The sequence below is a fragment of the Haemorhous mexicanus genome, chromosome 12 (assembly GCF_027477595.1).
Source record: "Haemorhous mexicanus isolate bHaeMex1 chromosome 12, bHaeMex1.pri, whole genome shotgun sequence".
Lineage (NCBI taxonomy): Eukaryota > Metazoa > Chordata > Aves > Passeriformes > Fringillidae > Haemorhous > Haemorhous mexicanus.
The window spans coordinates 15,066,087-15,092,565 of record NC_082352.1 but is presented as its reverse complement, the minus strand read 5'-3'; the positions used below and the strand labels follow the sequence as shown (position 1 = coordinate 15,092,565).

At 45.0% G+C, this 26,479-nt stretch overlaps 1 protein-coding gene and 1 non-coding gene across 2 annotated transcripts in view; both read right to left on the bottom strand.

Moving 5' to 3' along the window:
- Positions 1–1,550: 1,550 nt before the first annotated feature.
- The window catches only part of SF3B3 (splicing factor 3b subunit 3), a 28,716-nt gene continuing 3,787 nt past the window's right edge, over positions 1,551–26,479 (bottom strand). Inside the window, exons 6-26 of the mRNA XM_059857215.1 lie at positions 25,826–25,938; positions 24,990–25,127; positions 23,723–23,826; positions 22,343–22,508; positions 21,770–21,865; positions 21,179–21,251; positions 15,691–15,842; positions 15,139–15,294; positions 14,833–14,988; positions 13,985–14,128; positions 12,988–13,110; positions 11,502–11,656; positions 10,231–10,405; positions 9,397–9,602; positions 8,348–8,504; positions 6,869–6,994; positions 5,921–6,133; positions 4,890–4,988; positions 4,333–4,476; positions 3,475–3,579; positions 1,551–2,463 (exon numbers count right to left, since the gene is read on the bottom strand). Coding sequence (XP_059713198.1) covers positions 2,323–2,463; positions 3,475–3,579; positions 4,333–4,476; positions 4,890–4,988; positions 5,921–6,133; positions 6,869–6,994; positions 8,348–8,504; positions 9,397–9,602; positions 10,231–10,405; positions 11,502–11,656; positions 12,988–13,110; positions 13,985–14,128; positions 14,833–14,988; positions 15,139–15,294; positions 15,691–15,842; positions 21,179–21,251; positions 21,770–21,865; positions 22,343–22,508; positions 23,723–23,826; positions 24,990–25,127; positions 25,826–25,938 — 2,942 coding nt within the window. The 3' untranslated portion in view covers positions 1,551–2,322. The remainder of the gene's footprint in view (positions 2,464–3,474; positions 3,580–4,332; positions 4,477–4,889; positions 4,989–5,920; positions 6,134–6,868; positions 6,995–8,347; positions 8,505–9,396; positions 9,603–10,230; positions 10,406–11,501; positions 11,657–12,987; positions 13,111–13,984; positions 14,129–14,832; positions 14,989–15,138; positions 15,295–15,690; positions 15,843–21,178; positions 21,252–21,769; positions 21,866–22,342; positions 22,509–23,722; positions 23,827–24,989; positions 25,128–25,825; positions 25,939–26,479) is intronic.
- On the bottom strand, positions 25,590–25,669 carry LOC132333072 (small nucleolar RNA SNORD111). Its single transcript, XR_009488058.1, has one exon. It is a non-coding gene; the product is annotated as a small nucleolar RNA SNORD111 (small nucleolar RNA).

Below are 26,479 nucleotides of genomic sequence, written 5' to 3'. Positions count from 1 at the left end.
TGCCAAGCTTCCCCTGGTCCTGGCCAGTCTCGGGCATAGCCCTTGTCTCCCTCACAGCACTCGTCGGGGCCAAGATGCTCAGCTCTAAGCAGGGAAGGAGCTGCTCCAGCTCCTCACTCAGGTGTCCGCAGGGATTTTGCCCGCAGCTGCTGCAGTCGCTGGAGGAAGCCATTTAATAGCATTCCCTGCCCACGTATTCATCAGCCTGGCAGCCGGGATGGGGCGAGGAAGAGAAGAGAAAGTGCGGAACTGCGCAGCACTGTGCTGGGGGCTGTTTGCTCTCCCTGGCTGCTCCGAGGCTGGAAATCAGTGCTGGGATAAGCCCAAGGCAAACAGCTTCCCGTGCACAGCCCCGGGAGCTCTGCACCCACACGGCGGCAGGACCCCAAAACCCTGCAGCTGCAGGAGGGAGCTCGCTCTGAGAGAAACCTTCCTTGTCCCAGTGAAGGGGAGCTGGGGGCTCAGGCAGCTCCCCACAAGCCCCCAGCTCCTTATGGCTAGGAATGGGTCCCCTCCAGGCTTTGCCTTTTACTGGAGGCAGGTTATTCACCAGGCACAGCCAAGCAAGTAAAACCTTGCACTTGGAACCAGTTTGGGAACATCTCAAGACACTCCCCCGCCCCAGCTTTCACCTTCAGGACACCAGCATGACAAATACCAAGGGCCACTGCAGCTCTGCTGGAAGTGCCCTCTGATCCAAAGCATCACTCCCTCAGGGAGGACAGGGAGCACAGGGCGAGCACTTCATGGCAAGCCAGAAGCTGGACCCCACAAAGCTCAGTTCCCCTTTGCCCCTTCCTTGACACAGCCGCCCCCACTGAGGCCAGGGAAGGGAGCACAAAGCCCTTTGCTCTGCCAGCAGAAGATGGGTGGGGCTGCAGAGGGTGCAGTCCAGCATTGTAAGCCCCTGCCAATGCAGGCCTGCAAGGTTGAAACAAGGTAGGAGGGGAGAGGAGGGTGCAAAGGACAGGGCAGGAGGGTGTGTTTGCCCTCGCCCCACAGAGTACATGCACCAGAAATGTGAAAGCTGTTCAAAGGGAACACAGGCATCAAGGACCACCTGTCCAAGTCCCAGGTGGGGAGCACCATCCTTACCAGGATGTCACAGGCTATCAGACAGTCCCCACCAGCAGGAAGTAAGCAGGGAGTGACCCAGCAGAACCAGGAAACACTTGCTGTGAGGATACACTCCAACTGGGAGCCCCTGCAGCCAGCTACCAAGCCTCTGGGACAAGGACCTTTCCCCAGCCCTCCTGGCAGGCAGCTGCTCTTCCCAGAGCTGCAGCTGCTATGCTGGGCAACAATGTGCAGCCATGCTCTGGAACGGCTGCAAAAACAACTCTTCCCTCTCTCCAGAGCCTGCTTTGTGTGTGTCCCAGGGCAGACCAAGCAGCAGGGGACCAGTTCCAGACAGGGCAGGGGGGCAGTGAGGGGCCTGCAGGAGGACAGGGGCTCAGGGTGTGCACATTTCTGTATTCCTCCTTCTCCCCCTCCTGCTCCCACCAGGTCAGCAGCAGCTGCCACGAAGGACAAGAGCCCCAGCGCCAGGGTAGTGAAAAAAACAGGCTTTTATTCTTCATGTGCTGCTCACAGTCACAGCTTGGAGACACTCTCTTGCCAAAGTTATTATGAAACAAATCAAGTCCCAGACTCAGGCCTCGCTCTTCCCCACCCCCAAGAGAGTCAACATTGTACAAAACTCTATTTACAGGGAAAACAGTCAGAAATGGTGAGTCCAAAAAACCCCTTGCAATTCAGAAGAAAACATTCAAGACAAGTGTGACATTTACACCCTCCACAGCCAGCTTTCCACTGGCTGCTCCCTGGACTAGTAGAAGCCCAGGGCAGCTCACCACTGGCTACTAAAAGAGGAGCCTGGTAATCCTGAATTATGCCACAGCTCTTCCCTTTCCTTTCCTAAAATGCTGGGAAATCACAAACCCCACTTGGCCCAATAAAGACTCAGCTGGATCTGCCCTACAGAACTTTCAGCAAGACACTCTGGGACTCCCCCATCCAAAAGGGAGGACAAGGAGATGGGGCTGAGGGTCAGCTGGAGGCCCTGCTTGGGCACTTCCCAAGAGAGAACTGCTCTGGCCAGAAGCCAGAATGTCAGGAGCCTTCACATAGGCAGCAGGATGTGTTGGGAAACCTAATAGCTGATACTGTATTTACTGGAGTCAGGTTACTTTGAAACAAAAACCAAAAGGACCAAACCAATATTTGAAAAGGGGGGGGAAAAAGCACACATTCCTCTTCCCGATGGTGCCTGGAAGAGCACCCAGAGGAGCCATGAGCATTTCTGCCCCTGCCAGCTGCCACTCAGAACGCGTAGCGCGTGCGGATGTCCTCCAACTTCTTGGACACCTCGGGTGGGGTCCGGTCCAGCTCCTCAGCCACATTCTTCTGTTTGTTAGGCTCCATGGAGTTGAACTGCTCACACAGGTCCCCATCAATCACGTTCTGGAGGGGCAAGGAGGAGAGAACTGAATCGAAACCACACAGAGGCATTGAACCCTGCCTAAACAGGGAAAAATGGCCACAAACAGTTTGTTCCCAGGAGTTCCTTAATCCTGTCCTGCAAACAAGACCATGCTCGGTGACCTCATCTGCTGAATAGCAGCAGTTAGCATCACATTAATTACTGGCCAGCTTGATTAACGAAACAGAAACCCAAAACGCCTGGGTGCAGCTGAAGAATCACAGAAGGGAAAGAAAGAGAGACCCGCCTGGGTCTGAGCCCTGCGCTGGGAAGGTTGGGAGAGGCTGTGAGTGATGACAAAGGCAGCTTCAATCAAATGGGAGTCTTCGAGGCTGTGTATTTGGCAAATCAGCCTCAAGCTCACAGACCACCACCCCACTCCACTCCTAGAGAGCTTCATCTGCTGGGACAGTATTCTGACTCCAGACTCACTACTCTGGTAGTAGCTACCACTAGGATCCGTCTGATCAGAGCATTTAGCAGTTCACAGCTTCTAACAGTTCCTCAAAAGCAGAAATGGGAAGGAACAGCTGTTTCTGAACTTGGATTTTCCTTTCCAGTGGTGGTAGAAAAAAAACATAATCCAGGGCAGCACTCAGTTTGATTCAGCCACACCAACAGCTACGTAATGCTGCTTCTCCTGGTGGAAAATGGAGATGCTGTGGGAAGTAGAGAAGTGCAGCTACAGCACCTCTGGGCTTGGGTCTCAGGACCAACCTTCAGGAGGCTCATTACAAGAGTTAAGAAACGAAAACAGACATGTATGAAATGCTAAGTACTGTTCTCCTAACAGACTGCTGTTCAAGAGCCAGCTACCACAGACACTACACAAGCCATTACTGGCAGTACCTGAGTTCTCCCTACTAAACAGCAAGTTTGCCTTGTACAAGACAATAACCTTGCCTTGCTTCTGCCAGCCTCAAGGCAGCTCTGTGCCCCAAAGCAACTCTCTGCACCCCATGAGCAGGTGATCCCACGTGCTCAGGGCTTACCTTCACCGGGAAGTAGTAGGAGCGGAAACTGAGATGGTCCCGCCCACAGAGAGGAGGGTGCTCAGACCGTAAGTGCATTTCCACGTGCTGGAAGAAGTCGTGATCCTGGGGAGGTAAAGGATTGACAAGAGAACAGTTTGGTACACATCAGTGCTACCAGCAAGAAAAGACAGCATCCATTAGAAGGTGCTCCTGCACTGACTGAAACACTGTCATTACATGGCCATTTGGGGTTGGACAAGATGATCTTTTAACAGCCCTTCCAATACAAACCATTCTGCGATTCCATGAGTAACAGACTCTGCCAGAGCAGCCCTGCACATGGCAGCCAAAGTCACAGCTACCCCCTCATCACTTCCACCTGGAAAGCACCCATAGCAGAGTTAAGGAGCCACCCTGGTCAGGATCAGTCTCCCAGGAAATGAGGCACAGAGCAGCTGTGCAGCATAGAGCTGCAACTCCAACAAAAATGTCTTGCCATCCACTGCTCCAAGAGACCACAGCAAAAAGAGAACCGAGTACCATCCTCAGGACTTGGACCATCACTGCCTCATCAACAGTTTAGAGGCTACACAATGCATGCCAAAGGACTCCTCCCTCCTCGGACACTGAATAACCCAAAGCTCCTTGAAAGCACAGAGAGAGAACAACAGTGCAAAAAGGAATGCTCTCAACTCCTTATAGAACCTATGCAGAACTCCATCTCTTCCCTTCTTCAGTGGAGCCACAGGCTCTCCTGTAGTTCAGGTTTTCAGCCACTGTGGAGCCCTCCAGGGAATGCAGCACATTTAATATACTGGCTGTGGATGGGTGCACAAAAAGCAGCAAGACTGCAGCCTGATTCTTGGGCTTGCTTACCTCATGGGAAGTAAAAGGGACCAAGATTCCTATCCCCCCTGATAAGGTTGTATAAACAAGAGATTCAGAGCCTCCTGGAATTAGTGTGGTCTTCTGCAAGGAAAGCACCGTTTCTCCCACGTGATAATTCATAATCACTTCAGCCTGAAAGGCAAGCACAGAAGCATGTTTTTTCTTTAGCTTATATAAAAGCATCAAAGGGCTTGAGAGAGGAAAGCAGAATAAATTCAGCCAACTGCTAGTTCTGAAATGCCTTTCTAGAGAGGAAGTGCCTTCCACCTGTGACCAGATGGCAAAACTCAGCTGGACAAACGGATGCAAGTAATGAGAGAAAGCAAAAGAAAATGAGCTGCTTCCCTCAAACACACCAAATAGGCTTCAGCTGTGATTTCAGAAATTTGGCTTGCAGCAACAGTGAAAACAGATCGCCCACAGCACAGCAGATTGCGTAGAAGCAGAACTGCCAATACATCTCCTGGACAACACTGCAAAGGCCTTCACAGAAAAGCAGTGCTTTCTTTTCCTACAATAACCATGTGCTTCCCACAAAGTATTACCTTCTGCGACGCTCCATTAAGCAGGCCCCTGTCCCAGAGAGCTTTGTTGCCTGTGGGATCCTCATCTACCTCATCATTGGTGTTGGGAGGCAATCTCACCTGTGTTGAAAGAGGAAGGAAGAATCAGCAAGCTGCAGAGAGAAGCAGCACATTCTCTCTGGAGACCCCTTGTGCCATCTGAAAGGCTGCCTTTGCAGACTCTGCAAGAACCACTTTATACTTAGAGCAGAATCATCCAGGTGCCTCTCCAAAACAGCCTTCACAGTTACATGACAACTGTGGTATCAAGACCAATAACCCATCACCCAGAAACACAGGCAAGGCTTCACAACCAGCCTCTGCCTGGCCTGGCACTTGCAGATCACCCTGGGAGGTATGATCAAACCCATCTGAAGGTGGTTTCCACTAAGGAAACAGTTTGATGGATGTGGGGCGGTAAAACTGAAGAGGACTGATTTGTGTGTTTTGGCCAAATCCCGCAGGCGCAGCATCTGACATTTGCTGAACTCTGCACTCCAAAGCACCCGAGCACGCTTCAGAAAGAGATCAAAGCTCTGCCAGAAAGACCATCTATTCTTTCCTCCTCCCTTGCTGAAATCCAGCCAAGTGGGGAAGTGCTGGCTGACAAAGCCAACTGTGAAGAGGAAGTGACAGAGAAAGCTCGATGCCAGCAATGAGGTTTAGTCAGAAAAAGTAAGAGCGATAACCCTTACTCAAGTTCTCATGGGCCCTTTCACAGCAACAATCTTCTTTTCAAGGTTTACTGACAGGAAGTTTTGAAGCAATATAAACACAAATTACTGGACACCTCAGAAATTTGTTTATGACTTGCTGATGCTTTAACTTATTTGCTTCATTTAACAAACAGATAAACTGCAGCCCACTATGACAGAGCCACCCCATGAAAACAAGTCAGTGGTACAGGGCGTTGTCTCCAGCTAATGACAGATTTTCATTCTTTTAAGATAAATCATGGATGTTTTAAGGAAAAATATGCCCGAAAAGCCCCGACTTCAGCAAAGCACACTCACCACACAGATGTTACCAAACTTGTCTGCTCCAGCCACAGTGTCGTAATCCAGGAGTGTTGCTGTAGTGACCCACCGGGGGTAAGTGTCATCAGCAAAGATAATGAGCTGGTTCTCATTCCTTTTGTAACGCACCCAGATGAAACTCTCCTGAACATCTGAAACAATCACTCTGTGCCCAATGGTTTGGATCCCACAGATGTAGTTGGCAATGTGCTTTTGAGAGAGAAAGGACGAAACCTCAGCGCTTCAAACAGGGAAGTATAACCCTACCCCAGCTGAAAGACTCTTTTTTTCCTCTGTGAACTTCAGCTCACTCCCCACTTCCCATCATTTACTCCAAAAATACCCTCATTTCTGCCATACTACAGTCCCACTCTAAATACACCATCAATACAGGGCAACATAATATAGACCACATGGCATTCACAGCCTTCTCTGGATGAACACTGTCCAGAGAACAAGTGCTGCTGGTGAGACCATGACTGGAGATGCCAGGACATCCCTACAAGCAGGCATTGCTTCCATGTCTCCTCACTACCTGGTCATGGAACGCCCAAGAAGGAAAGCTTCAATTTTTCATGTGAGTCATATTTTAGGGAAAAAAAACAAACTAAAAAACCATACACACACACACACAAAAAAAAAGCTCCCCTGCAAGTTCCCAGTCTGTCTGTTAGCTTGCTGGAGCTCTTTTGTTCAGTAATGAGCTACTGTCACAGGTTCTGCAGTTTGCACGAGAGAAAGAGGAGCAGGCAGAGGGGCAGCACAACAGTCCAGTCTAGTCCAGCACTCCTCTGGATAGATGCACCCAGCAAGGCAAACACACAGCTCTGATGACCAAACAGACACACTTGGGCTGGAGTAGCAGCTAAACCCTGTGTTTCACTCTGGCTGTAAAGTATTACTCATTCGAAATGGACAGCTCTAGTCAGGAACAAAAGGCAGTACCTTATTCTCACATTTCCGAAGCAGTTTCTTCTTGCCCAGGTCATACACACGCAGGAGCTTCCCAACTCCAATTAAGACTCGGCCTTGGAATGGAGCAATGGCTGCAGGGACCTCCTCCACAGGGGTCTAGAGAGGGAAGAGGAAAATTGTGAAATCCTCATCATTAAGAGAGCTAAACTTACATAAACCTTCAGACCAGATTCAGCTAATAGTATGGTTGAAGTTCACTGGTCTGTACCAAGGCTTTCAATGTAAAAGGCTACTAACAATCTTTTTCTGCAGGAGACGCAACAAGTCAGTCCCTCACTGGCCTTTTGACAGCAATAGATGTCACACACAGAGATAAGAGAGCCATGGGCACTCACACACTGCTGGCAGTGCACCCTAACTGAAGTACAGGACTGATGTAAGAGCCCCATACTGGGCAGGCAGCAAAAGAAGACAAGGGTCTGGTTGCCTCAATTCTTATTTTTGGTTTACATCCAACAGAAAAACTTTAGACTTTGCCTAAATCTACCCAGTCTGTTTTTAAAGCAAGGCATGAATGTGATCCAGACATCTGAAACTGCCACCAAAGAAATTGTTAGATATGAACAACTGCAGTGTGTCCAAAATTTCAGTAACTCAGACAGGGTTACTGTCTGAAAAATCTCCCACTAATCAATCCAAAATGATCAGCCACAGCAGAGAAGGAGAACATGTAAAGAGTTTCCAGTTACAGCATTCCTAGCTTGGCTGCACTGGCTAAGAAAAGTTTATTTCACAATTCCAGCTCTGTCAACTTCCCAGTGGGTGTTCAGTGGCAGCAAAAAAGGCCATGGTCCAAGACAAAACCCACTCACTGCATCAGTACTCTAGGAAGTGAGTAAGCCACAACATTCCTTTCCATGTGTTCATCTGCTCAAATCTCAGCCATGCTGGAAGCATGTGGGAAGAACAGTAATTTTTCTGCTGAAACTTTTGCTGAAGCCCCTGAGACCTATCAAACAAGTTGGTCACTCATCATTTCTACACACAATCAAACAGCATCCAAGGAAGATGACAGTTCACAGCAGCTGCACATGGACAGCCAAGGACTGATAGTCTTAGCACCAGGGTTCAAGTAACCCAAGTATGAATTTGCTCCGTAAACAACTGCTTAAGCAGCTTTCTGAGCTCATATTCCAGAAAGCAAACAGAGCCATTTCCCCTCCCTCCCTAACAGGGGCATGAAAAACACTGCTCCTTTCCAATTTACACAATCAGATGGGTAAAATTAGGACTCTTGTGAGATCTGTGTTCAATCCACAGCTCTGCAAAAGATGTACCAAATTATTTTGTAGGAGGCAGCTAATTTTCTCCAAGGCTGCTTCCAGTGTGTAACACCAGCACGACAATCTTGCCCAGGATGCACCAAGTACTGCAGTATTACTGCAGCACTCAGGCAAGTAAGAGCTACTCCAACACTCAGCCTGGAAATGACCCCATCACTCCCCTCACCTTGTGGAGAAACTCCAGCTTCTCACCACTATTCACCAGCTTGTATGTGTAGACAAACCCCCCAGCAACTGAGCGTGGGTTCAGAATCAGGTCCTTGGCGACTCCCACCAGCACGTACCACTCATCACCAGTGTTGGAGAAGCGGCACACAGCCACGCTGGAAAGGACAGGACACACCAGGACATCAGTGTCATCACCACACTAATGCTGCACACCCAGCCTGGATCCCTGACAGCACAACCTGCATCTGCCCAGCAGAGATTTGAGAGTCCAACCCTTCAACACCGACATTGCCTTTTAAGAGGTAATTTTTCCTCCTTGTAGAAATGTTTAATGCAGATTTGTTCATTCTTCCACACTACACTCACATGTGTGTTCCGTCACATATGCCCAAAGCATTTTATATTTTCACAATGCCCAGTGTTACTTTACATCTTCACAAGCTGGACACTGCCTAGTGATGTGCAAAATTCTACTAGAAGCTATTTTTCAAAGGCTGTTCCTATTGGGACATATACAAATAACTTTCCTCATCTTCCAGTGTTATTTCCTGCTCAGTAAATAGCTCAGGCAGGTTGGAAATTGCAGGTCAGCCTTTTGAACTAACATGACCCAACTCTACTTCACCTGCTGAGGCACTTGCTATTCTTCATGGTTATTTGTGTTGGTTTTCCCCTCCAGTCTAACACTTCCCTTTCCATTTAATCTATCCTCAGTTTATCTGGATGAGAAGGAAAAATGAGAGATAACAGCACATTCTCTTGTTCCTAGCTCTCTTATCTGTCATTTACACCCCTGTGTTGTTCTTTAGGCTCTGGGGTACAACAACCACATTTGGAGCACCACAAGTTCTTAATGCCACATGAGGACAAGATTAAGGTTAGAAGGGAAGGAAACGCAAGACAAATCACTTCTGGAATTTCAAGCCAGTCTCTTGATAATATGTTCCATCTGGATTTCAGCTCAGTAACTGATAAGCAAAAGGAAAAAAAAACACCTAAGACTCATCACAAGCATGGACTCTTGCTGCATCTGGCAATGCTTCTTACCTGAAAGCAGCTTCATTCTGCTCCAGCTGAACCAGATCTAACGTATTTCCCTGAATGGGGTTCATCACTCTGATAACAGAGGCCCACTGACCATTCCCTGCCTTGGGAGCACCAAAGATGGACTCAGGAAGATTCTCGTTCAGAAAGGCTGCAGCCATCTCTGCAGCCAGCTCCCTCTCATCCTCACCTGCAGCCTCCACCATTTCCTATGGTATTAAAGGACAGGAGAAAAGAACAGCTCAGTGATTTCCTTTCCCAGTATGCTGATGCTCTGTATAGAATACAGCCTCCCTGTTTTGCCTAAGTCCAAGTATTCTGGGGAAAGGTACTGCCTGTGAAGACATAAAACCCATAAAGTCCCAAAGCTTCCACCCAGCCTGAGCTTATTCCCCAGGGAGCCTCTACAGCGCAGAGCATGGCTGTGTCAGCTCTGCCCTGCCCCAGTGACAGTTGTCTGGGGAGCTGTTTCCCCAAATCAACAACCCTGTTAACAACCCTGAGAAGAAAATAAACAACCCACTGAAATGCAAGCATCCTTAACCAACCACAGAAACCCCACAGAACAGCGTTACACAAGCAAGACTGTCCTCCACTAGGCTGGTTCTTAAAATATGCCCTAACAACATGCAAAGAAAGGAACACTGGGAAGTGGTGCATTCTGCTGAAATTTGTGTTTTGAGGCAGATCTCCACTCCTCTTCCAGTCCCTGCATTCACACAGGGCAGAAAGCCTTGCAGGTAATGGCAGCTGGGAACTAATGAGGAGGGAGCACTTCCAACTGCAGACGCCCCCTCTGGGGAACAGATGGGTGTACCTGTCCCCCAGCCCAATTACCTCAGCCATTTGCTGCTTCCTCTGTGCCTTGGTGGCCTCAGTGTAAGCGTTGTGGTCTGTCTCGATGATGATCAGGTTGTTGCTTTCTGGGTGAATGACAAATTTTCTGGGTGTGTACTGCAATGGGAAGGCAACCTGGTTGAAGACTGCTCCCAGCTTCTCCAGTGCCAAAATCCTGGGGGACAAAGATGTGACATGTGTTGAACACAACCTAAAAACAGTTGTCCAAGAGAACGAAACTGGAATGGAACTTTTTCTTTGTGAAGCTGGCTAATGCTAGAGAGGAGTAGCACCTTTCTCAGGCCAGACAGCAACCAGCAAACAGCTCCAGAGAGCAGAGCAAAACTAACATCCTAAAATGGGAGCTCATGGTGTGAGACAGGTGTGTGCTGCAGCACGAGGTCTTTGAGAGCTCTTGCTGTCCCAGGATGTGTTCTGACTGGTGCTGAAGCAAGCCTATCCAGAGAGGAACAAAGAGCACATGGAAGAAGGAAAGTGCACGTTTGGGGAACACATCATCTGAATCTAAATGTGACATTGACTTTGACATGTAATCAAATGCTCCTCAGAGGCACTTCAGTTAAAAAGAGTATGAAAAATGCAATGCCAGCTCTTTCTTCCTGTGACTTGCTAGCTGAAATGCCAGTTCTTCTGGCATTTGGTGTCTAAAAACCACAAGTCTTTGCAGAAAGAATGGCTCCTTTAAAAGCAATGAATGCTGTAATATTTCAATGAGGACAGATATGAAAAAAGTGCCTGTTCAAGTGCATACAGCACAGCATCTGAATTTGTGGTCCATTATTTTAATTAATCTTTTTAGTATCTCAGCTGATCTTTAAAAAAAGACAACAAACACATCCCTGTCATGCCTCTGGTTTCTGAGATCACGTGGTTCATTTCCTGCAAAGCAGCCAATTCAGATCACAAACCACAAGACCCTAATACATAACAGGTCCACATTTATTAAAAGCTTCCCTCTCTCAGGATCAGAGAATTGAAGAGTAACTTGAATTACACTTATTTTAAAAAGCTAAAAAATACAAAGCTGAGAAGCACACCCCACTTATTTTTAACAGCATAACTTTCCTTAATTTGTCTGTTTTCTGAAATCCATCCAAGTGTTTCCACCAAATCATTATCCATAATAAAAAATTTTTTTGAAGTAAAGTAATTTTACCTCTTTCCTTCTGAATGTCAGGTGGAATTCACCACCACTTCATGTGCCTGGCATCCCAACCCACAAGCATTTGTGTTTCCCCTCTGATGCTTACCTCAATGTGTTTGTGGAGATGGCCACAATGCCCTCAGGGCACTGCTCAGAAGCAAAACCAGATGCAAACTCCAGTGTCTCGTAAGACAGGGGAGTCAGGTGGAAGCGTGATTGATAGGAATAACTAAGCCAGGAACGGCTTGACATGGCCAGCACCTGGGAAAGACAGGCAGCAAATTTATTAGGTCTGGGAATGGAAGCAAGCTCACTTTATACAATAGGAATGCATGTACAGTGCCCAATTCTTCCCTACTGGAACGACTGGACTTTTGTGGGTGGACTCCACCCAGCTCAGAGAACACCTGAAGAGACACTCCTTACTTTCAGCTTTCTCTGGAAATTGCATATGGCATGAAAAGGAACTTTAAAGCACTATCAAGATAACAAATATTCCAACTGAGGTGCAGTGACACCACTGTAAAAGCCAAGATCTTCTACTACTACCTATAAAAGCCAAGACCAATAATACTCTCATATCTCTTTCTTTTTTGATAGCTTGTTCTAATGGGAACAGGTCTTCTAAAAAAAATATTTACTGCTTTGTCATAATCCAAGTGCTGTAGCACTCTTAGTGAAATTTACTAAAAATCATCACTAGCCTAAATCAAATTATGAGAAAAAATGAAGCAGATTGACTTCCAAACTTCTCAGCTTTATACATCTGGCTAAATGAGTCTAAGTGCAACCTTAGTTTCTGCCTGAGTGACAATAGCTGATCTCAAAGGAGAGATTATTCTCAGTTATTCTACAGGTATTCTCTGCTAGAGCTGCAAAGCTTCTCATCTCCAAGCTGGCAGAAGCAAGTTGAAGAGGTTCACCCAGTGCACCTTAACACTACAGCTGAGCTCAAATTCCCAGATCCAGCTCCCTACGCTGATCAGCAATATTTCTCAACTCTGAAGGTGTCATCCAAAAATGAGTCAAGCAGGGGGTGGCTGATTTCCCCAGTGCCAAATCAGAAGGGCTGGAAATGGCACTTCTGATGAAACACATTCTTCCTTCTATGCCAAATCTTGCAGATATTTTCCTTGAACCATGTATGGCAGCTGTCCAGCCCTTGGCTGAGCTATTCTCAACATGCAAGAACAAAACCATTCACTGCATCAAGCATTCAAGAGTAAGTTTTCTGCACAGAGCTTTCTCCATCTCTGTGCACTACAGCAGGCAAAATGTGTCTCTCAGCCCAAGAACCTGCTCAGACCTCTCCAAGCACACTGTAAACACAGCCTAAGGGTCAGATGAATCCTAGTTCAGAGAAGGCAGGGCAGCAGTACATAGCAGAAAGGGGAGTAAGAACAAGGCTGTCTGTGAAAGAACAAGCTGTGAGCCAGGCAGCTCCATAATGAAGTCATTCTACTTCCCACCCTTACCCAGAGGGTCCTGCTGTGCTGCAGGGATGCTTCCCCACCCTGCCCACCCATAAGAAAATCTGGGATGTGGTGCCTGGGGAGTGGATTGGCACCCCTGCAAGAGCTCGCCTCCCTTACCGCCTCCTGGCCTTGCATTCGGACACGGAAGAGTTTGACGGGCCGGGAGCCGAGGTATCTGGTCCTGGTGTCAGACAGATCGCCAGTGACAGGGTCCAGGACGGTCCGCAGCAGCACACCGTTCTTGGCAGCAGCAAAACAACAAGATCCAGGTTGAAGGTAAGAAGTAACTTACTATGTGCATAATTCAAAACAACTGAGAGGCAGTTTCTGAAGAATTAGCTGCTTGTTTTCCTAGCTGTTGGTACAACTCGCCCCTACAGCCACACTTTAAATAGCACAGAAAGCACAGGTCCTGCACAGTTCTACAGGGCAGAAAGGACTGCCTCCAAAATAAAACACAGACTGAGGACTTAAGTACATCACACAAGCCATAAAAACCTGAGAGTGAATTCCAGATCACCATCCCTCTTGGTACAAAGGATTTACCCAAAAACTCACACTCCTCAAAGAGAGATTGCATTCTGACATCAAACTAGAGGCATGTGGAAAAACCTAAACTGTGATGATTATTTTTATCACATGTTGAATCGTCAAAACAACATTTTTTTGTCAAAGATCAGAGAATCTGTATTGGATGTAACAAAAAGCTGTGAAAGCAGCAAAGTTATTAGAGCAGAGCCTCTGCTTGTGGGCAGTTACTTGTTTGACACTCTGCCCTACAGGCAGTTTTTAAAGAGCTGCTCAACATTCCACCCAGAAATATTTCTTAAAATATGCTTCCTTCTTGAATGGAAAAAGCACAGTCTGTCCTACATAAAATCTGGTATAATACACTGTTTTTTGACTAGTCTTTAGCCTAAAAATGTACAGGGAAACTCACACCTCTATGAAGTCAAACAGTGAATTCCCCAGTCAGGGTTGTCAAACACATTGTAACAAAGAGGGAAGCCAGCCTTTCTGTTGCACTGCATGATGACAGGGCTATTTTAACAATTCACTTTCAAGCAAAAGTTCCTCAAGACACGCCTGCCAGAACCAGGCAAGAACCCCTCACCTGCAGTCCAATGTTCAGGTACAGAAAGCCAATGGAGCCCCTCTCTCCCAGCTCATCCTGCTTCTCTGTGCCACCCATCTCCACGATGCACAGCGACTCGGGCTGTGCAGGCAGTGCCTGCATACTCAGGGGCTGTAAACAATCCTGGGGGAAACAGGACAGAGAGACAACACCAGTCAGCAAGGTTTGGCACGGCAAGACAGGATTCAAGCTCTACCTAAGGAGCCTAAAGATGCCCTTTTAGATCTTCCAGAAAGAAGTATTCACGGAAAAAAAGAAAAAAGAAGTTATAACAGATGCTGGCTCTATGCATTTTGGCAAGGAGGAGTGGTAGTTGCCTGGCCTTTAGAGAATATAAACTGGATCCTTCCAAACTGTTCTAGCACCATTTGCTGCTATTTAGCATGGAGTGACCTAAGGAAAATTTAGGTTACTACAACCAGCCATGAAGACCTCATCTGTTGCAGGTAGACGAATGGTAAGTTTGGTTTGCTGCCAACTTGCCTGCAGAATAAGTCTTTTAGTACAGGTACAAATAGGGAGATGAGAGGAGGAAACTCAAGAAAAAAATCCACCCAAAACAAAACAATGAAAGAAAATTATTTCATGACTCATCAGCTGAACTTCCAGAGGCATAAGTGATTCTCAATAAAACCAGAGTATCTGTTAGAGGGAAGGATCAAGGGCCACGCTTCCTGCCAACCAGCAGAGAAAAACCATGCAAGCTGTCCATTCCTGCTCACCCATCAGAATATGGAAAGACAATCTGGATGGTTACAGACTAACTCTGGAGGATCCTTCTGAACATTTTAAACCAATGAAAGGGTAAAACCAGAGCAGCTACTCACCGAAGGATCAAGTGAAATAATTCTGACAGTGTTATCCACCAGTCCAACAGCAAGGAACCGGGAACGCTGCTCCCCAGGGGGAACGTTGGCCAAGCTCATGCAGACGACGTCAGCAGACATCTCCTTTCTCTCTGTGTACTCATTCAGCTGTCCTGACTGAGAGAGAAAAATGTAAGACTTACTAATTAGATACTTTGTTTTTAAACAATGCTTTGGAGTTGTAAATAAACAACACCACAATTTTTAAACTATTTACTAACCCATACCTCACTCTTCCAAACTCATTCACAATATCAACACACATACCGGGTCCATCTCAAAGTAAACCAGTTCTCCTCCAGTCAGTGCAATCACTACTTGTCTTTGGTTCACAGCACATTTTACAATGGTTTTCTTCCCTGGTGTCTTCCATTCATTTACTCTCTTATCTGCTCGGATGTGCCGGATCCCATCTGGATAAACCTGACGAAAAAAAAATGCCACATCAATTCTGTATTTATCATCTCTTCACAACTCCCCTTTCACTGGTGGTTCTGGCTCAGCAGCCGCCAAAGGTAAGGAACCACTCCTGGCAGCCAGTGATCTGAACTATGCACCAGGCTGAACCAGCAGGACGCTACTTGCCAGCTGGGAGAACTGCACTTTTCAACCACAGCAAGAAACTACTGAAGGAGATTATGACCATTTTGAACTTGTCCAGTTTCACTTAGCAAGATATAAAAAGGGAAAGGGCTGAATCAGCGTCATTATCTGTCAATCCACACCTTTAGACATGTGTTGCACTACTGCAGAAATCACATCTGTGCAGCCAGCTGAGAGTGGCAGAGAGCAGACATGCAAGTAGCAGCTTTCCATTACCTGTACCAAAGCATCATCACCAAGAAGAGAGCAGGACAAGGTTGGTGTAGTGCCCAGGAATCCAGAGTCAGTCACTTCTTCTACAGTCTCTCCGATAGACAGCACCAGTGTGGCATTTACGAAGGACACAATAATGTAGGCATCAAATTCATCTGGTCAAGGGAGACAAGGAAAAAAAAGAGTGCTGATTTAATAAATGCAAGGCTTCCCAACACAATCAGCAATCATATGTCTAGCAGTTACTCTTCAGCAGAATTCCTGCGATAATTGCAGCTGCTGACAGTATTGCACAAGTTCGCTCCAGGACACGCTGTCCAAAAGCCAGCCGCTGCCGGACTCCAAACAATGCAGCACCGAGCCAGGGATCAAACCATGATCCAGATCCACAGTCAATTCATAATACTCTGGATTCTGGCAAGCAGGATTCTTGTACATTTTTTTCAAAGAACGCTCAAGTTCTCGAAGTCTTTAAGACAGTTGTTCCCCCTCACCCAAAGAGCTGAATCCACATTTAACACCCAAGTCAAACTAAATACAGTACTCCAAAAATTTGAACATAAGGACTCTATCTGCAGAAACCACACCACAGATGTTGCACACAGGAGGTTGCAGGACCACAGTCTCTATCTAGCAGCCACACAATAAAAGGCTGCTGAGAACAATTAGGATGCATTGCAGCAGAATTCAGGGTTAAACCTGCTTTACTGTTCTCCAGAAGCTCAACTGGCTTCCATTCACACTGTGAGAGCCTCCTGGGATAAGAAACAATTACATTTTTAAGATAGTTGAAATACTGTCATTTATCCCAATAGAAGTAAAGGTCAGTGTTTGCTCTGTTATCTCCAGTACTGGCTTCTCCCAAAGGGGACAGCGTGGGAGACTCCTGTAGCTTGGACATGGAAGAGCTATGCTAATCAAAATAATCTTAGGGAAACTTTGTGGGAAATGAGGGTAGTAGGACTGAGTAAAGCAGAAATCCCAGTTTATTGCTCTCTGCTTTCAATCTGCAGAAAGCAATAGGTCTTAAGAGGAGAAGAGGACAATCTCATTAACAGAGAATAACAAAAACAACAGAAACAATGAAGTCTATTGGGAAATGGAGCCAGGAGCCTTGGAAGAGAAATAAGATTGCCTCAGAGAAGCAATTCCACTTCTACTGCTGTTGTCATGCAGCTGCTATTTCTTAAAAAGAAAATTCCTCATTTTAACCTAACTCAGACTTGGGCACCAAAGTGTACCCAGTGGAGGTGAAGGCATAAAAGCTGTCAGTTTCTGCCCTTGAAAGGAGATTCTCCATAATTTTCAAACATAGAAGACATGGAGAAGTGGCTAATAAATTTAATAGAAAAGGAAAAGAAAGGAGTCTCACTGGGATGGGAATAGGATGCCACAAAATACAATGCAGCAGCTTAAAGAACCCGAGCTGGGTTAACCAAAACAAATGCTTCAAGAACTAATAATCCTCTTCTTATCCACCCTGTTTAGATGGAAGCATTGCCAAACATGCTGTGTCACATTTATAACAAAAAGTTCTTACATACAGTTGAAAATATGCAAGTGAAAAATTAAAAAAACCCCATCATTCTTCTCTGCAACATCTGGTACACAGACCACAGCTCTGATCAAACTGAAGAGTTCTGTGTAACTAAAGCAATTTCAACAGAAGTCTGTGGTATAAACTCTGTTACTACTCTATTAACTGCTCACAGCCTATAACCTCCAACAGCTCCAAAATCCTACAAACAGGAACTGGTCCGTTTGGGGAAATGAGAAAGCAAGAACTGAATCTGCAGAGAGAACTCCATCAGTAACACCAATGACTTGAATGCTTGGCTAAACAGAAGAATTCCTCCATTAACAGCAGATGATAAGAGTTCAGCAAGACACACTGCTTATTTTCTACACAGCAGCTTCTCCTACAGACTTGCACAGATTTTTCAACACCAGAAGTCTACAAGAATTCCTCAATCATGGAGTTTCTAGCAGTTCACAGACTAAGCATTTGATTCATAAATATCCCATAGACAGGATGTTCTAAGAATTCCATTTCAAAGACCACTGTTGCTTTCCAAATTACTTCAGAGCTGCTGCCTTCCTCCCTGGGGGCTGTCAATTCTCATGATAAACCACTGTGTCCCAGCTGGAGGTTTAAGCATGTGATTTGGCATAGGACAAAGAACTCCCATCTGAAAACAAAACAGATTCCCTTAGTCCTATCTAAACGAAAACTCATTCCTACCTCTTAATACTTTTTTAGCTCTCTCTTTCCATTGGCTTTCATTTATATTAGAGCATGCCTTTATGTCAATAAATAGTGACAAGTGCATTTTTGCTTGAAGTCTGTTTTGCTTAATGACTCTCTGCTGGAGCTTTTGAAATAAAAGGTTCGATTTACCAGAATTAAGTCAGTGAATAAGACACATTCACCTATGTTCAAACAATATATTTTTGGTTTAGAAAATATAGCAGTCTAGTTGAAATTAAGAGGACAAAATCCCTAGGGCACACTGAGAAGTGTTCTCAGTTAGAAAAAGAAAAGATCTACAGATTTTAATAAGAAAAGATGTCTACACAATCCCAAGCAAAACATCAGGCTCCCCAGAGTTTTGAACAGATAGACATCATTTTGTATGCAGACACAAGACTTCAGAGATGCTTATTACTGTACTAATTGCACCAGTCAGCTCCTTTCAGTGAGTAAAAGAGACATTTTAATGACTCTGAAGAGCCACAGCTGGACTCATTCTCCTACACATGCAATACAAGTTTTCTGCAGCTTCATGCAAACATCACAACCAGTTATGAAAACATGACATTTCAGTCCATGAACTCTACACTACTGTGCTTTTTATTACTTATCATGGATTCAGTTTGAGCTAGTCTGTGAGAATTCCATTCTTATATGCCAGTCCAGTCCGGACAGTTTTCTCACACTGCAGCATCTGAACTTGCACTGATACAAATACAGTCACCACGAGCTCAGAGTTCAGTGAGCAAACTGGTGAGCAGTGTCAGAGCTCAGGATCACTCTCAGTTAACAGACTCTGAGGGGATGACAGCACATTTTTCTGGGCTTCTGTTTACTACGGCGTGGCAACTCCGCAGCGCTGACTCACTGCACACTACTCCTCCAGCAAGAGTGCCAGGTAGAGAATGCTGGCTCTTAGCTCCCATCTGTCAACACAGCAGAGCACACACCTACACCCACAGATCATTCAACTGGAATAGTTTGGTGCAAATCCTACCCACTTCTGTCTCGCAGGCAGACGAATCCCATAACCACAGGACATTCCCATGCCAGCAATACCTACAACTGCTCCAAGCACACTTCATCTTTTTCTCTTGGAGGTCTGTACAAAGCAGCTGGAAGCCTAATCTTGGTCTACAAGAGAGCTGAAAATACCCCAAAAACACACACATCCAATTTTAGCAAGAACTGACCGTCCCACAGAGATACAGCTGATTGTTTTGCTTCCCAAGGACTGCAAAATGGACTGCAAAATGGGATCTGCTTTCTACTCCTCAGCTATTCAACTTCAAAGGCAACAATCTTCAACTACACACTAGTTTCTAGAATTTGTTTAGTGAAGTGCTTAGCATCAATGCAGCCCCATGCTGTTGGGATTCTCTGTGGTTAACCTGTGGTACTGTACAGTAGCCCCTAGCAGTAGGTACACACCTGTGGTGATCAGCACCTCCACCACCAGCCACCTGTGGAAGAAAAAAAAAGGCTTGGTATTGGTAGTGAGTATCACCACGTACCAGCCAAGGTTAGTATTTGCTTTGAAGACTGCAGACCTGGGTGTTTCTTAAGGAGGCCTTGCAGCACACACTGCAACATCGAGGCAGAGCTGGGCAACCCCACACTGCCAAGTGTGCCCTCAAGGGCACTTTAAAGATTACATACATGTTTGAAAATGTTCTGCACTCTTTCTGACCAAAACCTACTAAATAATTTCTGAATTCCAAGAATTGAAACTTGGGAATCAGTTTCACAGAACTATAAACTGTATTCAGTGAGTAGCACAGCTTAACAACTACAGATTCCAGCCTTTCTGAATCATGGAGATGATCATGCTGAAACCTGGAAAATTTGGAACGTGGAAAGAAGAGAAGGCAATGAGACTGGTCACGCTTCCTGCAGATCATCAGTGGTCCTTCACCTCCTGAAAAATCAAAGTCTTCTTCTGGAACCCCAAGAGAAAAGATTTTAAAACTGTAAGGTGATGTCAGAAGCCTCCAGTCCTCAGAGGGAGGAAATCTTACCAACTTCTTTTCCAGAATGCTGGAGAAAAGGTTTCTAACAAACTAGAATGCCTCTTTTCAGAAAACCGTGTATTTTTTTATATGAACTGTGGAAATACTTTTCTTTTGACCCTTTTACTTCTCAGGGACATGAAGGCACTTTATGCTCAAAGTTCCTCCGTTATTGTTTAGACAATACACGAATTTCAGGACATGAGCACAGGAATTCATGGCAGGTCTCACATGGCAAGGTAAATCCCACTGCAGGATTTGAAATTTCCACAGGGTTACTGGTTCCCTGAAGACACTATTCTGCTGAAATACAAGGTGTCATGTCACCATAGCAGGCTAAGGCTTCTACTGCAACAATATGACCTTTCTATATCCCCTGTATAAACCTAGGAAGTCTTTCTGAGAGTTAAAGAAAGCACTGCTTGGGAAATAATCCCTGACACTGCCAGCACCCAGAACAGATTTCCTACAAGCTTTTTAGGTGTTTCTGTGCAATTCTGCTCGCACCATAAAGAGAAAGGCAGAAGGTACTACATTTCCTCTTGTACATTAGTAATAGCAAGGCTATTATTTCAGACCACGAAATTTAAAAAAACCCAACAACCAACCAAACCCCCAAACCAGTATATTCAGCCAACCTGAAATCTTAATCTTTCTGGAATAACAAACCTTCTACACACTGCTGGCTTTTGAACAGAGAGTATGTCCTAGTCCAGAGTGTTTTTTTCACAGATATGCACAGAAGGAAGTAATAAAATGCAAACACAGTTGCTGATTTATCATCTTTGTTTCATAATTTGTATCCCACTCTCTCACAAAGAGCTGATTACTGCAGTTGTCAACACACACATGAAGAATAGTGAGTACAGTACAACAACAAGAATAGCTGTTGCCTGCTGATGTTTGAGCAAGAACTTATGGGCAAAAACTTATGGGAAGTGGGAATGCATGAGAGGTTCAACAGCTTCAGGCTGCAAATGTACAGCTGACACAGCATACTGGGTGATGGATGCAGCTGCAGGCAGCTGCTTCTTTGTCAAAAGGAAGTGTGACAATACAAGGGGACCAGAGGGTGGGTGGCTTTTTAAGACAAGCAGGTGCTGCTGACTCAAACCATAATTTCTGAGGATGGCACACAAGCATCACGCAGCACCATTCCCATCTCATTGGACAGAAAACCAGAAAACAACAACATTATGGCCTCCCTGTGCTTCAGGAAAATACTGCATACCTTCAACATGTCTCCTCACAGTCCATACAGCATTGGGGTTACCAGGCAGCTCTGAGACAGCCATTTCAGATACCTAAGAGTAAACAGGAAGAAGGCTCTTTTGCAAACAGATGTTTAGACTTTACTAGAGTAAGCAATCAAACCACAAGCAGTTTTTAAAGCTTTCCCACAACTGAGGAGAAAAGCTAACAATTCCCAATTCTGATGCTCTCATGCCAGATCTGCTACAGGGCAAAATATGGTCAGCAATGATATGGCAACATTACTGCTCTGGATGATCAGCTTTAAAACAAGGTCATCCACCACCAGCAGAGATCACCAGCAGCTGGCAGACACCAGGAATGTTCCAGCTCAATACACTCAAGTATTAGAAGAAACAAAAAGCAGGTTTTGTTGAAGTCAAGTAAACAAAAAGCCTTTGAGACTGTAAGAATAAACAATACAACCCTTCTAATCCTCATAAAGCAAGAAAAAATAGCTCTCCAGACTACAGCAAAGGAGAATACCCTCATTTCAGCAACTCTGTTTCAAGGATTTCCTCACAATGCCCTCATCTCTCAGGTTTTTCTTCTAAAGTGCTGGATGTCTTACCTCAAGTCCATGTCTTAAAACCCTCAGGGATGACCTGGGCCCCCGACCACAAGCCACATACAACTGGGGTGTGTCTTCATTGGCCAAATCTGCAATCTGTGTGGAGAAAAAGTGTCAGAACAACATCCATGGAACAAGAAAATAAAACTACACATACATACATATATATATATATATACACATACACATATACACACATATATATATATTTCACACTACTGCTTTAAGAATGCTTTTTCAAACACCAAAAGCTGTGGGGATGCCATGGGGTGTTCCAGCTGCTGCCCTGAATGTTAAGTGTTACCAAATCTCTTTGCAAACAGTTGGTCTGATGGTCAACAGAGAAGCATCACAGAATCACTGTCTGACACCTGGTGTTCAGACACATATTTATTGCCACAGGAATCAAATCTACCAGGCCAGGTACCAATGTCAGGCAGCTGTCTGAGAACTCTGCAGATTTGACTCTCTATGAGTCTTTACCTGGAGCAGTACTTCTGGAAACCTGAAATAGCTTAGCTGGTGATTCCACTTACACATGTGGTAGACAGGAACTTGCTGATGGCAACATACCTGACAACACAGAATAGGAGACAAACTGTCCAACTCATCCACCAGCACCAGGTTCTTCAGAGGTCGAGGCTGAAAAAAGAATGTGTCTCCTTCCTCAAGAGGCATGGCAGAGGAAAACTCTGGCTCCTCATCATCATCCCCCAGGTGAGCTATCTGGTACAGGTAACTTGAGACAGAAAAAAGCGTGTCAGCATGTTGAGAGCAAGGCTCATGGAGCCTTCTTTAAGTAAGACTTGACCAGATATTCAGGTAGTGGGGAAGAAAAAAATCCAACCCTACATTATTCAGTTATTAATATTTGGCTTTAAGGATTGTCTTCTGGGTTACAAAATATTAAAAAAAAAATCAGAGGCCTGCAAAGAAAAAACCCCCCAAAACTCATGAATAAGAAACCCCCCCCCCCCATCTCCCAGCTTCAGCCCTTCACATTCGCAGCTGTCACTGGCACGGTATCCCAGAGTTTCAGTATTTTGTTTACCCTTGAGCCTTTTAGATATTCCTGTGTTTAAGCCAAAGCAGCAACTGACAGCTGAGGCCAAAAGCAAGGCCAATGGCTAGGACTTCAACTCCACAGTTATCTATTTTATTGGAATACTCTCACCTTTTAATCACACTATTTTTAACCATTCCCTATATTCCAATTTATGAGCTCAATTAACATAAGAATCAAACAAAACTTCAGATAAGAAAAAAAAAAAACAAAAAAAACAAAAAAATCCCACAGAAAGATAGACTGAGTTACTTCCTGGTTTTAATAAAGCCTGAATATGGCTTCCTCAATTCTGATTCAGTCCAGCAAACTGGCTGGGGCTCCCTCAGGTGGCTGACTGCAGATACAGTCAGCAAAATCTCCATTCCTGTGAACTCCTCCCTCAGACACAGTGAAGCTAATCTTCAAAGGTGCACATGATCCTTTAGAGTATTTAGAAGACCAAACATGAATTAAGAGAAAGCCCTCAAGTACACATCTAATAAGGAAAGGAACACAGCTACTAATAAGGAATCGTATTTACTTCCGAGTGGGCCATACACACACAAATTCAAAACTATTAAGCTAATTGAAAAGATAATTCATCAGATACGTGATGAACCCTACACAAACAGCAAGTGCTCAATTCTTCCAAAATCTGCTGCAACAGCAAGTAACCTTTTGTTCTCTGCACTTCATCATCTAATCTGAGTTCAAACAACAAGAAAATTCCCCCATTCATAGTCTAATCCAATTGTTCTTCTCAAGCCCTCTGAACAAAGCACTAATCTACCCATTAAATCAGAGGTGTTGTCTTTCCATGCACAAATAAGTTCAAGGGTCAGTCTGCAGGCCTGAACAGAACCACTCTGTTTCAGGGGAAAAACACTGACGTAAAACTGTTTACTCACTGGTTTCCAAATTCAGATGCCACAAAGAGAAACCCTGTTTTCAGCACACACATGGCAGCAGCAACAGGAACAGTGTCAAAGTACTTCAACCGAATCTCTGTTACCTGAAAGTGGATGAAGATATGAATATGATGCTAAAGTACTGGAGCTCCATGTGTGTGACTTGGTAACAAACATTTGCCTAGCTATCGTCTCCAAAAAAATGAACAAGAGCAGGACAGGCTTAACACATCAGTAGTTGGGGCACCAGGTTATAAACCACACATCCAACAGACTACTTGAACACACAAGCTGGGATGCCTGTTTTATTCCAAGACTTTCTGCCTTTTGTAACACTGAGTCAATCTGGAAAACAAAAGCTGTGAAAATAGCAAGCTGCCTAAGAGAAAATAAATTTGCTTCTCTGAACACCACCAATTCTCCAGCATTAGAAAAACAACTGTCCTCAGCGAATTTCTAAATTTGATATGGTCACAACAGCTGTTGGTGAAACATCCAAGAACAATCTTCAGGCACTTGAACATCACAGAATCACAGAGTATTCTGAGTTGGAAGGAACTGACAAAGATTATCAAGTCCAACTCCTGGCTCTGCAGAGAGCAACCCCAAAAATCACACCATGTCTGAGATCATTGTCCAAACACACCTTGAACTCTGGCAGGCTGGATGCCTGCTACACAATCACCCCATGTACCAAATATGACATGTTTAGATGGAGAAATTAACATTCAACATTTACTCAAAAAATCCAACTAATCACACTGCAGCAGAGAACTTTTCAGAGCAGAATACTAAAACAAGCAGCAGCAAGAGACTGCAAGCCTGTTACTTAAACTCACAGACCAGCTGTGCCAAGCTAGCTACCTCATCTTGCAAAAATATTGATTGCAGCATGTAAACACTCAATTAAGAGACTAGAAGGTACTTGCTGAAATCCAGGGAAGCTAAGTTCTACAAAACAAGTTACTGAAATACTCTCCAGGAGGTTCATGGAGAATGGTCTACATCTTTTAAAAAAAGACCACCTCTAGAACATTTTAAGTATGCTCAAGTGACTGTAGTTTAATCCTCAGAGGATTTTGCAAACCTTGCACCATGTCTCTTTATGAGTACTACCCACAGTGGTGACCAGGGCTAACTGTATTACAAATCACATAAAGCATGTTCCCTTACACAGTTAAACTCACAACAGAAAATATGTATCACCTTAGAGAAAGTAACCAAGAGCTCCACTCAATTAATGTTTCTGCATTCATGTGATGCTTACCATGTCTTCATCAGTCTCCAGAGTAATTTTGAAGATGTCTCCCTGCTCTGTCTGGGCCAGGAAGAAGAACATGGACTTGGTCTTATGTGTAGCAGAGCAGACAAAGATCATACCCCTCTCTGGGTCATCCAAGTCATTCTGTCAGGAAAGACAGTGGAGGTCATTGGTGGAATTACCTAACAAGCACAGAGGTGATTTCACTGACTGAGGTATTTCCATTTCACAGGTAACTTAAGAGCTCACAGTATGTAAGAAGGTTTTTAACGAAAAGCACATCCCTTTGTTACACCTGTAGTCACCCTTGGTACATCTCTGCCCCAGAGAGAAATACAATTGTGGGACATTATGCCCAAGCAGCATCCCTCATCTGTTTTACTTTCCTCTCCAGACAACTCTCATATCCAAGCCCAAAACACAGGAAAGGGCTGTAAGCCACACACAGCTGGTTTTGAGCACCTTGACAGGTGTTCAAAATACTGCATTCCTAATACCAAAGGGAGAAGAAGCAGCCTTAGATGCAACAGAGCAGCTGTTGAATTCACCTGCAGCTACACTGCCACTGCTCAGCATCTCAAGTAATCCTAACTTGGACTGACAGTGCTGCCTGATCAGAGTCTTTGGAGTATCTCCAGTATAAATCTCAGAGAAGAGACATGAACCACACTCATCACTTCAGGCTATGCCCACCACCATCCTCCCTCCCAGATAACACACAGCCAGTGAGGTAGACAAGCCAACATGTTTTTAACTCCTTTTTTTCTTACTTTAAAACTTTCCTGGTGCCCTTAACCCTGAAAGGCAAATTCCAAGCATTCATAATCTTAAAAAATACTCACCCGTCTCCTGGGAATTGGGCATCTGATATCAGGCTGGTCACCAAAGTTTTTGTAAGTAATATAGTTTTCAGAACAGATCAGCACCCCACTGGGGCCATCAGAACCACCAGGAACTGAAAGAAAATTATTGGGAGAAAGGCTTTTACCATAGATCTGACTGGCTATCCGCAGAACATTTAGTTTTCTTTAAAGCAACATCATTTCCAACATACTCCATCACCCTGCATATATGAATCTGCTCTTATTGAAAAGACAAAAGACTGAGTACAGCTGCCTGTGCCACCATGAGAACAGGGCAGATGGAATCAGGGGATCTGGAAGGATGCAGTTTCTGACAAACTGCTTAGGTTTTATGGCTTTTCCTGGCTTATTCTTGTCTAGAAAGCAATGACACCCAAAATACCACACTAGTAACGTGTCAGATGAACACAACCCTTGGGTTTCTGGCATCTTTGCTTCTAGAAAAATCCACCAGACAGATTAACATCTTTAGTTAACAGAAGCATTTCTAAAACCGTACTTTGTGATCTCAGTGTATCAAATCATATCATCAAACAGATTCAGCACAATAGTTGGTGTCTGTCTGACAGCTGCCTACAGCAGATGCAACAGGGCAAGTATACAAAGATGCTCTCTCAGCTCAGCACCTTCTGT